A 13,466-nucleotide genomic window follows, 5' to 3' on the forward strand; every position below is an offset into this window, starting at 1 on the left:
CCCGTAATAAGTGTATATTGGTGATTTGTATAACTTTTGGGGGCAATACAATACTTTAATAAAAATTTTCGCCGGACTTCTCCTTTAAGTCTGATTGTGTGCCTGTTTTGGATCTCCTCTAAGTGCTCTATAGACACAAGGCTATCAGCACCCAGAGAACCTAGACATGTGTTGGGGACCTCCTGCTCCTGATGTGGCCCATTCAGCCACCAAGTGCCTCCTTTAGCCCTTTGAATTTGTTGACAGAATTGGGAACCCTCATAATATATGGATCACAGTGGTAAGCCTAACTAATATATGGGACCAAAAAAAATAGGCCTAACTACTATACGGGGGCTTAATGCGAAATGCTCTGGGGGAGTAAAAGGTGGACGCTATTAATATGTGGGACAACACAGATGGGGAGTTTTTATAAAGGTCAGGATTATGCTGGGACAGGGAACCTAAAATGATTCTCTGGCAGATTCTTTTATGGCCAGTCAGGATGGAAAAGAAAGAGAAAAGTGAGTGACTGATCAGAGAAGACACTCCCTTGTAAGTCTCTGGATATAAAAGCACTGTTATCCTTTGTACGATGTGCAGAGTCTGTGTAGAATGGGTTTCTACCAGTATAAAGTCACTGTATAAAGCACTGATTGGCTGAGCGGGACATCCAGCCAGGAACCCCCAAAGCAAGCCGGAGCAGAGAGCAGGTACAGTATGCTCCGGCTGGCACGTGAGGGAGGGGTTAACTTACATACTCGTAGCGGGATCTCAATCATGCTTCTAATATGTACACTCATAAAAAATACAAGGCAACGGATCCACAGTGGATTTTGCTGCGAATTTCCAGCTGGAAATCCACTGCGGATCTGTCATGTGTGAATCTAGCCTAAGAGAGATATTCAAAAAACATAAGTGAAGGCCTTTTCCTTTATACTTCCCTAATCTTTAGTTAGAGCCATATTACATGGCCCGATATCTCAGAGCAAGTGAGTGCCGACCTGTCAGATTTGGCCGATTATCGCTCCGTGTAATAAATACAACGATCATCGGCTGATCGTTGATATAGGTTTGAACCTATAATTTTCGGGCGCCGACAGCGCATCACTACATGCAATAGCGGTGTGCGGCTGGCGGCTAGCAATTTACATTACCTATCCACGCTCCAGGGATCCTCTTGCGTTTTTTTTCTACCCGGGTCCCGCCGCTGCCAGTGATTGGCTGAGCGGCCTGTCAGCTGAGAGTGATTGGCTGAGCGGCCTGTCAGATGAGACAGGCCGCTCTGAAGCTGGAGCGTGCGGGACCCGGGAGAAAAAGACTGCAAGAGGAGCCCTGCAGCCTGGATAGGTAATGTATAAAGTTTAGCAAGGGCTGCAAGGACATCGGTAATATTGTCCATGCAGCCCTTGTTAAACGATAATCAGGCTGTGGAATAGGCCCAGTAAAAGAGCGCCGATCTAGCAGATCGGTGCTTGCTTACAGTTATTATCAGGCCCCCCATCAGCCCGTGTAATAGTACCCTAACTCTATGTATAGACCAAAGAAAATGTATAAGAAGCTGCACTAAACGTCACTGCTGGTAGACAGAAAAAGGACTCACAGCAATGGTCCTTCCTATACTATCTGATGTAACCTCTTGGATTATGAATACGTTGCAGATTTGTGCATCACAATACACGTTGCACGCTGCAATATAACAACGCTGGTGAACGCTGAAAGACCAGTATGGCACAATATTAGAAATAATCATACCCAAACGCTACAGTCCATGGTATTCCAAATGTATCAGTGATTGTTATTTGGATCCATCTTGTTGTCAGCCTCTTACCTGCAGTAAAATTTTGAGAGATCCTTAGCTAAGTAGCCGTCATAATGTGCATTCACCAGATCGCCTCTTCTGCTCTTTTGTGTGCAAACGCTGGGAACGTACGTCACTTCCAATTTAATCTTCTCTTCTTCACTTTCACAGTGGATGCCACCATAGAAGAGACTGAGGAGCTGCAGCAGCAGCAGAATGAGCTGAGGGCAGGAGGGCATTGTCATGGACTCTCTTCTCAGCACTCTTACAATACACGTGGCACTCTGCAGAAATACACACCAGATACTTCAGAAAGCAGCAATCTGTGTAACATGTAAAGTCTTCCCCCATTGGCTCCCACCATACTGTGACTCAGCCTTTCATCCAATTGATGTCTTTCTATTCTTCCTGGAAGAAAAAAAAAAGTGAAGACTAAAGTTTTGGAAGTGCAGCTCCTGACTCCGGCCATGGGGCTCAGGTTACAGACCTGAGGCTTCTGTCATTCTTTTGGATGGAATGTAGCATTATTAACCCCATCATTCCCAGTCTGGGAGAACTCTCGAAGCTTCTGCATACACACAAACGTTGCCATCATCTAGTGACATATTGTGTAAAACCCGATTTTATGTCCCCTGCTTTCACCAAAACCCCTCATTTCCAACCAAGACAGCATAAAAACATATAAATTTTGACCCTATGGGGGAGATTTATCAAACATGCTGTAAAGTAAAACTGGCTCAGTTGCCCCTAGCAACCAATCAGATTCCACCTTTCATTCCTCACAGACTCCTTGGAAAATGAAAGCTGGAATCTGATTGGTTGCTAGGGGCGACTGAGCCAGTTTCAATTTACATCATGTTTGATAAATCTCCCCCTATGTTTGTATATGAAATAACTTATCCATTGTGTAACATGAATTTTCTTCAGAATCTGTGACTTTATAAGCGGAAGTGTTCCAATGACACAGCAGGTCATCAGAACCTTCATTTTACAACATAGCTTAAAAGAAATAAAATCTACTGTAGGAAGGCAATCTATACAAACTAGGTCAGCTGTAAGATGGTATAGGACCACACACATATATAGTTCAAGTTTCAAGCGTTTTCAAGAAGTTATCCAATTTAAGGCTATGTTCACACTACGTATATTTTTTTTAAACTATCGGCAACAACGGCTGTGATTAATACGAAAATATACGTTACATTGCCATCTATGGAATCCTGGCCAGAGTGTATACACATAGTATACACTCCGGCCGGGATCCATAGCGGCGCCGCAAGAAACTAACACGTCAGTTTTCTGCGACCGCTATTCAATGAATAGCAACCGCAGAAAACCCTATGGAAAACAGAAAACACTATGGAGCATGTGCGCCAGCATCAGAATTCAGTGGCGCTAAAGATTATCCGGCCGATACTGCAGAACCGACCGCCATGATCTTTTCTGAGACCGGCCGGGTCACGGAATGTCCGGTCTCTTACGAGGTCTGAACATGGCCCCAGGCTGCATTCACACGTCCTGTAAAATTGTCCTTGAAATTGCGACCCCCCCACCGTGAAAAAATAGGAGACATATCCTAGTGCGGATCACAGCCATGGTGTGTCCCCCCCCCCCCAGCAGCAGAGATGACAGGAGCGTATAATGTGCGCTCCTGTCATTACATCTCACTACTCACCTACTTCCTGTGTCGGTCGACCAACATGTTCACCAGAAGTAGTGTGGACTAAGCTGCCTTCTTCTCCCGGCAGCGTAGTCCATGCTACTTCCGGTGAGCGTGTGTAATCCGACCAGAACGGGGGAGTAGGTGAGTAGTCAGATGCGATGACAGAAGCGCACATTATATGCTCCTGACATCTTTGCTGCAGGGGGCTGCACTGCTAGGAGATCCGTGCCGCGATCCTCCTCCAGTCATTACGGCGTGGATCGCAGCACAGATTGTGTGAATGAGGCCTAAAAGTTGTTCCCTATCCACAGGATAGCAGATTACTGGCTGGAGGGGGGGGGGCGGTTCTTAAAGGGGTAGTCCACCAAAAAAAAATTCTTTCAAATCAACTGCTGCCATAAAGTGCCAGAGATTTGTAATTCACTTCTATTAAAAAATCTTAAGTCTTCCAGTACTTATCAGCTGCTGTGTGTCCAGCAGGAAGTGGTGTTTTCTTTCCAGTCTGACACAGTGCTCTCTGCTGCCACCTCTGTCCATGTCAGGAACTGTCCAGAGCAGTAGCAAATCTCCATAGAAAACCTCTCCTGCTCTCTACACTGGAAATAATACAACTTCCTGTTGGGCATACAGCAGCTGATAAGTACTGGAAGGCTTGAGATTTTTTAATAGAAGTAAATTACAAATCTCTGGCACTTCATGGCAGCAGTTGATTTGAAAGAAATTTTTTTTGGGTGGACTACCCCTTTAACATTGGGACCATCATCGATCCTGGGATCAGAGGTATTCACTCTATTCACTGTGTATGGGATTTCTGAACATTGCAGCAATTGAGTGAGTGCACTACCATGTCATTCTCTCTCACATCATGAGATCAGTGGGGGTATTGGTGGTCGGACCCCCATTGATCAGCTTGTTGTTACCTATCCTGTTCAAAGAGGGATAGGAATTTATCCCCTTTGGAGACCAGGAATAAATCATTGATGGTCTTTCCCCCTGTTAAGCTGCTCAGTGTGGCTTCTGTGGCTGGATCTGTGAGTGGCCAGAAGCAGTTGGCGCCATTAATTGTGCAGTAACCGTGCCAGGACACTGCAGCCCAGCTCCCGTTTTATAAAATGATAACTGACCTGCAGTACTCAGGGACGGCCACTAATGGCGCCAACTGCTTCCAGACTCTTTCACCTCATGCACCACTGCAGCCCCACTGAAAAGCTGGTTAAGAATGTTGCCACCTTATGTTTTAAAGGTTACAGAAAGAAGTCCACCTAAAAGGTTTAAAAAATGGCTGTAAAGGATATGCCTTCAACGTGTCCATAGACTGCAACAATGTTCATAGACTGCTCACTTGTCAGTACAATGTGAACCTGAGTCCTCTCTCCATTGAGCGACAGCGAGTGTCCCCTTCACAGTTTATGGCCACTGCTGCTGGCTATGGATAGTCAGGGGGGCGGAGAAATGTGCAGTGGTGACCACCCCATTGACAGTCTTGCCATTCATTAGCATATCGGGCGCTGACACTAACAATATCATAACCAGAAAAACATGGAGGCCTAGGAAAAAGACAAAGGCTACAACATTTATAAAGATATATTAGGAAATCAAATAAATATAGAATAAAAGAAAATCTATCGGTCCTCTAAGCATTAAGTGCTAATAGGGTGTTTTAATCACAAACATATAAAATCCATAAGCCACAGGGCCCTTGTGGTGTAATAAAATCAAAACAAATATTTAAGAAATAAAATACAATGTCAAAGTCTTTAAAACATGATACTTCAAGCACGCAGAGTTCATATAAGCTTCATTTGATGGGTAATCTGGTCTTTGGATTCAAATCTGGAGAGTTACTCCCATCATCCTCTCAATATCTTGCAGCAATGCCTGTCAGTGATAGTGGACAGATGAGGGTTATACTCAGGGGCGTAGCTAATGTCTCCTGGGCCCTGGTGCGAGAGGCCAACTTGGGCCCCCCCCCCCCTCCTTTCACGACCAAGTGATGCTATTGTTGTGTGTGTGTATATATATATATATATATATATATATATATATATATATATATATATACACATACACACACAGTGGTGCCTTGGATTATGAGCATAATTCGTTCCAGGACCGTGCTTGTAATCCAAATCCACTCTTAAACCAAAGCAAATTTTCCTATAAGAAATCATGTAAATGCAGACAATTGGTTCCACACCCCAAATATATTTATTATTCTGTACTGTACAGTAATGGAGAGGATGGGAAACACAAGGGCTGACAGAGACTGCAGGGAGCATGAAGGAATGAGCAGGGCAGATGTGGGCACATACATGCAGCACTCTCTGTCCGGGGAGAGAGGGGTTACAGCTATGGAGAGATTACCACCCCCCCCCCCCCCACAGTCCTGTCCCCTGATGTAAGCCCCAGCCTGAAGGGGATCTGCTATGATTTGGAAGGTGTTTAGAGTACAGTGCTGTAGACCCCGCTATGCAGGCCATGCCCCTTCTCCACTCGCGCTCCCACACAATACAGGAAGTTCTTAAACCAAAGCAATGCTCTTAAACCAAGTCACAATTTTGAAAAACTGTGAGCTCTTAAACCAAAACGCTCTTAAACGAAGTTACTCTTAAACCAAGGTACCACTGTATGTATATATATATATATATATATATATATATATATACACACACACACACACACACACACACACCAAGACAGATATTACCTATTACCGCCATACTGTTACCGACCAAATCCTGTATACTGAGACCAATATTACCAGTAATACCAGTATATAGGGAGGAAACATTACCGCCACACCACAACCACTACCATCACCACCATATTGTTACTGACCAAATCCAGTACACTAAATCACCTCATCCAGTCATATAGAGGTGGCCCCAGCTCTACACAGGCTCTATACACCATATACATTACAGTGCAGTTATATCAGGTGACTCACAGGAGACGTCTTTTCTGATCGGAGTTCTTTCCTTTTCATCTTCTTCTCCATCCGTCCTAGGCCGTTATGAGAACTTCTTCGAGCCACGAATCCACAGAATCTGCCAGACAGACATATTAGGCTCCACACTCTGACACCATCTCCATCTCTCTACACACTGCACATCTGTACTGTCCCCTTTACACCCTCATTTAGTGTGACCCCCTAATAATATATGCCCCCCTCTGTGTATTCCCTCTCCCCCTATGTTGCCCCCCCAAATAGATGGCCCCCTCTACCCCCTCCCTTATAGATGGCCCCCTCTACCCCCTCCCTTATAGATGGCCCCCTCTCTCCTCACCCTCCCTTATGGATGGTCCCCTCTCCCCCCACCCTCCCTTATAGATGGCCCCCTCTCCCCCCCCTCCCTTATAGATGGTCCCCTTCCCCCCCCTCCCTTATAGATGGTCCCCTTTCCCCCCCTTTATAGATGGTCCCCTTCCTCCCTCCCTTATAGATGGCCCCCTTTCTCCCCACCCCTCCCTTATAGATGGTCCCCTTCCCCCCCCTCCCTTATAGATGGTCCCCTTCCCCCCCCCTCCCTTATAGATGGTCCCCTTCCCCCCCCCTCCCTTATAGATGGTCCCCTTCCCCCCCCCCCTCCCTTATAGATGGTCCCCTTCCCCCCCCCCCCCTCCCTTATAGATGGTCCCCTTCCCCCCCTCCCTTATAGATGGTCCCCTTCCCCCCCCCCCTCCCTTATAGATGGTCCCCTCCCCCCCCCTCCCTTATAGATGGTCCCCTTCCCCCCCCCCTCCCTTATAGATGGTCCCCTTCCCCCCCTCCCTTATAGATGGTCCCCTTCCCCCCCCCCTTATAGATGGTCCCCTTCCCCCCCCCTCCCTTATAGATGGTCCCCCCCCCCCCCCTCCCTTATAGATGGTCCCCTTCCCCCCCCCCTCCCTTATAGATGGTCCCCTTTCCCCCCCTCCCTTATAGATGGTCCCCTTTCCCCCCCTTTATAGATGGTCCCCTTTCCCCCCCTCCCTTATAGATGGTCCCCTTTCCCCCCCTTTATAGATGGTCCCCTTCCTCCCTCCCTTATAGATGGTCCCCTTTCCCCCCCCCCCACCCTCATAGATGGCCCCCTCTTTCCCCCCACCCTCATAGATGGCCCCCTCTTTCCCCCCACCCTCATAGATGGCCCCCTCTTTCCCCCCACCCTCATAGATGGCCCCTCTTTCCCCCCACCTTCATAGATGGCCCCTCTTTCCCCCCACCCTCATAGATGGCTCCTCTTTCCCCCCACCCTCATAGATGGCCCCCTCCTTCCCCCCACCCTCATAGATGGCCCCCTCCTTCCCCCCACCCTCATAGATGGCCCCCTCCTTCCCCCCCACCCTCATAGATGGCCCCCTCCTTCCCCCCACCCTCATAGATGGCCCCCCTCTTTCCCCCCCACCCTCATAAATGCCCCCCTCTTCCCCCCACCCTCATAGATGCCCCCCTCCTTCCCCCCCACCCCCATAGATGCCCCCCTCCTTCCCCCCCACCCCCATAGATGCCCCCCTCCTTCCCCCCCACCCTCATAGATGGCCCCCTCTTTCCCCCCACCCTCATAGATGGCCCCCTCTTTCCCCCACGCTCATAGATGGCCCCCTCCTTTCCCCCCACCCTCATAGATGCCCCCCTCCTTTCCCCCCACCCTCATAGATGCCCCCCTCCTCTCCCCCCACCCTCATAGATGCCCCCCTCCTTTCCCCCCACCCTCATAGATGGCCCCCTCTTTTCCCCCCACCCTCATAGATGCCCCCCTCCTTTCCCCCCACCCTCATAGATGCCCCCCTCTTCCCCCACCCTCATAGATGCCCCTCTCTTTCCCCCCACCCTCATAGATTCCCCTCCTCTTTCCCCCCACCCTCATAGATGCCCCTTCTCTTTCCCCCCACCCTCATAGATGGCCCCCTCCTTTCCCCCACCCGTACAGGCTGATAAAAAAACAAAACTTAACTCACCTGACAACGCGCTCCCACGTTGATCCTCACTCCTCCTGGTCTGTCCCCGGCTGCTGCGCGGCTGCCGGTGGGTGTCACGTCTTATCCCCGGCAGCGCGCGCATCCCAGAACTCCCTGCGCGCCGGAAACCGGAAGTCAGGGCCCAAGGCGCGCAGGGAGTTCTGGGATGCGCGCGCTGCCAGGGGTAAGACGCGACACCCCCGGCAGCCGCGCAGCAGCCGTGGGAAAGACGGAGCCAGACTCTTGTGACCGCAAGCAAAACAATGCTTGCGGTCACAAGAGTGATTGATCGGGGGGCCCCGCGGGCCCCCCTTGTGGCGGGCCCGGTCGCGGCGGCGACCCCCGCGACCACGGTGGCTACGCCACTGGTTATACTCCTTACCCACTTGTGCAGCACTGCTGATGCAGCAAAATTCAGTTTGCTTAAAATAATATATGCGATGTTCCCCCTTTTTTAGGGTATATATATGTATCTACAGCCAGACAAATAGTACTGCCCTCCTGGCGATCTGTCTATAGTACAATGTTTATACTCAGCCTCTCTGGCTTTACAACTGCTATCTGTCATAGAGGGAGAACTTAGACACATGCAAGTCGTTTGGTGCAGGTGCACCTCTCACCCATGCAGGATCAGCGTATCCTCCGGGGTCACCGGCGTCCCGGTCTGCCCACGGTAAGTGTGATAACGTCACCAGCCTTGTTTTAACTCTGCTCCAAAGCGGGGCCCCGCTGCTGGTATATAAACAGAGTGATAGCCGAGCCAACTCCTTCCAGACTTGTACAGTTGCAAAGTGGATACAGAGGTGCACTCAGATTTGTTGTTGTGGGGTGTAGACAAATGTTGGGGTGACTGCCAGACTTAGATCCCCAACTTTGTCATACTGAAATGTCCCCTAAGTCTCATTTATATCTAAGACCCCCTCAGCCATAAAGGGAACATACTTGAAAATATCAAAAAGATACTCTCCTAGGTGCGGTAGCGACAGTACAAACCCCAGCCCTCATTCAAAATTCATATCTCACCATTCTGATTCCTAGCATATCAAACACTATATGCCCCAGACATTCAGAACATGAGATATCCCTTATGTGATCATGAGGACAGGTAGATGGACCATACCCAATGCTATGAAATTAGTTCTATGGCTATACATTTTATTTAGAGCAAGTTATGGCAGATTCCATATTCCTATCTCTTTTCTGAAAGAGAATCCCCCCCTGCTGATAATGGAGTCACCAGGTCTGGCTTTGGAGGTGCGATCTCAACAATCTAACCACAATCTAATCCACCATCTCCTCTGCAGCTCCGTGCTTATTGCCCCTTGCAGAGAGCCTTTTGGCCTTTTTCACAGGGTAAACAGACGGCCTGACCCCAAGCTAATCCGTAATTACATATCATTAACCTGAATCAGCCCTGGGCCTGCACAAAAATACTAATACACTCAATATATGAAATATACATTACACAAATACATATAAAGGCATACCACATATAATATCACTACATATTCATGAATAAAGACAAGGCTGTCCATATTCCTCACAGGTGAAAAGAATGACAGGGTTCGTCCTTGGGGACATAAGCCGTCACCAGAGGAGTCTGGCAGGATGCATGCCTGGCTGACCTGAGCGGGCATGTGTATGGGACAACACTGCAGCACCTTGTGTCATTACTACAAATACTACAGAGAGAACAAGCATTTGTAACCACTAAAAGGGATGCAGGATTTAAAGGGGAACTCTGGGTAGAGGTAAAAAAAATGAAACTTCTGCAGAAGCATATAACAATACTTTCCTATCTCTCCCAGTTTTTAAACTACCAAAAATCCATTTGTTTTGGGGGGTTTTGTTCTGTTTTGTGTTTCTATTTCCTGGTTGAGCAGATGTACTCAGTACTACAGGTTCCAGAATGCAATTCTTTCCCTCAGCTGTTCCATCACAGCCCCCCACCCTGCCTATTCCCCGCCCAAATCTGTTGCAGAACATCTAGGCTGTGTTCACACATTGCATTTTTATTGTGTTACTGAATTATTTGCAGTACTTTATCATGTCATTGTGGTCCCACCCACACAGCACGCTGTATTCTCTACCTGTAATGCTGATATTGGAATAAAGCAAAGAACTTAAAATTTTTTTTTTTTTCTTTTCATCTCCATGCACATATTATGATCAAGCATCTTTTATCTTTGAAGTTGATTCCTACAAAAAGGAAATTATTCGATACTATCTTACATGGGATATACTGTTTATGCCTTGTTTTTTGTGCAGGTGAGATTGGCAGTGCCGGCTCTTATGCTCTCTGCTGTTTAGCATTAACTATTTGTGTTATGCTGCGTTTACACGGAACGATTATCGAATTCGAATGATAATCCTTCCGTGTAAACGCAGCGAACAATCAAACGACGAACGAGAAATCGTTCATTTTGATCTTACAACATGTTCTAAAATCGTCGTTCGTTGTTCGCAAAAAATTTGCAGATCGTTCCGTGTAAACAGTTGTCGCGAAAGTCCGGTCGCCCGCAGCCCGGCCCCCTGCCTGCAGCCCGGCCCCCCGCTCATCCCCAGCCCCCGGCATCTGAAGAGGGCCGGTCTCCTTGCCTGTTCATGTGCGTGCCGGCGCCATCTTGTTGATCCCGAGCCGACGGCATGTAGGAAAGGATCTTCCTTCTTGCAGCTGCTGAGACTCTCTTAGAGGTAGCCATCGGTGCAGGAAGGTGGCCAGAGAAAGCAGGAGGTCTTCGATGTGTAATCTTAGTCCGAAATCGCAGTGGAAAGGCTAAATAGTGTCCCGTTGTGCAGGAGCTCCGGCGGCGTGCGACTGCTCTCTCCAGCGGCAAACCACGCCCCCTATCCCCAGCCCCCTGCGCCGGCTCGATCACCACCCCTGCCGCCCCGATCGCTATCCCCGCCGCCCCGATCGCCACCCCCACCGCCGCTGCTCTGATCGCCCCCCGCCGCCTCCGATCGCCCCGCCGCGAGCATACCTTACCTACTCGGCGTAGCAGGTGTTCGGAATTCCCGGCTCCCCTCTTCAGTGCATTTATTGGCTGAAGAGGGGAGCCGGGAATTTCAAACAGCACCTCTTCAGCCAATCAGTGCTCCCCACTGAAGAGGGGAGCCGGGATTTTCGAACACCCGCTACGCCGAGCAGGTAAAGTATGCTCGCGGCGGGGGCGATCGGAGCAGCGGGGGGCCGGGCTGCGGGTGGGCGATCTTAAAACGATTTTTCGGTACGATATATCGTACCGTCTAAACGCCGAAAAAAAATTGGGAATCCGACATCGTTAATGGTACGATTGGCCAAATTATCGCTCCGTGTAAACGCAGTATAACTGCATCATTTTTGTGCAGATACTGCAGTACTGCAATGACACTCCAACATGTGTGAACACAGCCCTAATTTCTCTGTAGACTTTTGCACAATCAGCAAAGCTGAAACACCTGCTTCTGGCCGGTCAGAGATGGTAAATCACGCCCTGCCCCCTCTCTGCATCATCAGCCTGTGTCTAGCAAACACATACAATGTGAGACAGAGGCATGGAAGATTTGTCTCCTAAGGGGGGAGAGAAGTGGGAGCAGGAGACAATGTGGATTGGCACAGAGGCAATTTTTTTCACTTCCTGGATTTCTATCAGCTACCAGTGTGGCAGAACCGTACAGATATGGTAATACATTGTATAGACACATCTATATAACTTTTAATGTACTTTTAATAGAAAGGAGCGCCATGGCCCCATTCTTCTTTTCAGCATAGGTGCCAAGAGTCCAATAACTCTAACTCCATCAATTTGTAAGGTTGGATAATGGATCAGGACTTAAACCCCTCCCACCTCAGGTTGTATACTTTCCCAGATGTAGAAACACAAGAAGTGATTCGACCGGGGGGAAGGCTCCTCCCTGTACAACCCCTTTAATGTTGGTGGGTACATCTCCAACTTTGAATGGAATCTGTCATCTCCTGGGCCCAGCCTGAGGTGCTGACAGTGTGCTGTAGCTGGCAGCTCCCAGTGAGCATGGTGGCTTTTTGGTAATTTTCTGTGCAGCGGATTATGTACAATCTTATGTCTCCTACTGCACTAAAGAGTCACAGAGCAGTTGTTCGTGCCTCACTCCGGCAAGCATCCTCCTCCCTCTTTATAAATAATCAATGCTGCCCGGCCTCCTACTTGCTCAGCTGTCAGATTGTAGATCAGTCCTCTGTAGGCACATTATGTCTGAAAGAAACACTCAGGTATAATTAAATCTCTTCTACCTAATGTGTTGGAGCTGTGGTCTAGGGGTAACTTACCTGTCTGGAGACCTGCCAGCAGTTCATTCTCTGGTTTGAATCCCCTGATGGAAATTAAATAGATGTCTTTTTTCCCCCTCATTATTCTATAATTTTTAAGGCTATGTTCACACACAGTATTTTTGCTCAGTATTTCGGTCAGTATTTGGGAACAAAAAACAAGAGTGGATTGAGAACACAGAAAGGCTATGTTCTTACACTGTTGAAATTGAGCAGATGGCCGTCATTTAATGGCAAATATTGGACGTTGTTTTCAAATAACAGTAATTATTTGCTATTAAATGATGGCCATCCACTCAATTTCAACAGTGTGTGAACATAGCCTTTCTGTGTTTTCAATCCACTTCCGGTTTTGGATGCAAAATACTGACCAAAATACTAAGGAAAAATACTGTGCGTGAACATGGCCTTAAAAATGATACAATGAGAAAAAATCCTCTATTAAAGGGGTAGTGCGGCGGTAAACAATTATTCACAGAATAATACACATTACAAAGTTATACAACTTTGTAATGTATGTTATGTCTGTGAATGGCCCCCTTCCCCTTGTCCCACCACCCCTACCCGTGTACCCGGAAGTGTGGTGCGCTATACATACCTGTCACGTGCCGACTCGTCTCCGATCTTCAGTCATCGACGTCGTCTTCGGACGGCCGGGCCGAATCCCTCCGAGCGTCCTGAGTGCCGGCCGCCCTCTTCAGCATCATCAGATGCTGAGACGCGATTGGCTGAGCACAGTTATGCTCAGCCAATCGCGGCTGAGCAGCCAATGACGCGGCAGAGGGCGGCCGGCA

The 13,466-nt window shown here is 48.4% G+C and overlaps 1 protein-coding gene across 2 annotated transcripts in view; it reads right to left on the minus strand.

Moving 5' to 3' along the window:
- FKBP7 (FKBP prolyl isomerase 7) overlaps positions 1-13,466 on the minus strand; it is a 72,539-nt gene that overhangs the window by 15,151 nt on the left and 43,922 nt on the right. Inside the window, exons 1-2 of one of the 2 annotated variants that reach the window (XM_069983023.1) lie at positions 2,268-2,402; positions 1,811-2,188 (exon numbers count right to left, since the gene is read on the minus strand). In XM_069983023.1, coding sequence (XP_069839124.1) covers positions 1,811-2,025 — 215 coding nt within the window. In that variant the 5' untranslated portion in view covers positions 2,026-2,188; positions 2,268-2,402. Of the gene's footprint in view, positions 1-1,810; positions 2,189-2,267; positions 2,403-13,466 lie in introns of those variants that run through there. The other variant, XM_069983024.1, reaches the window with a different exon arrangement.

Source organism: Dendropsophus ebraccatus, chromosome 9 (genome assembly GCF_027789765.1).
Source record: "Dendropsophus ebraccatus isolate aDenEbr1 chromosome 9, aDenEbr1.pat, whole genome shotgun sequence".
NCBI lineage: Eukaryota > Metazoa > Chordata > Amphibia > Anura > Hylidae > Dendropsophus > Dendropsophus ebraccatus.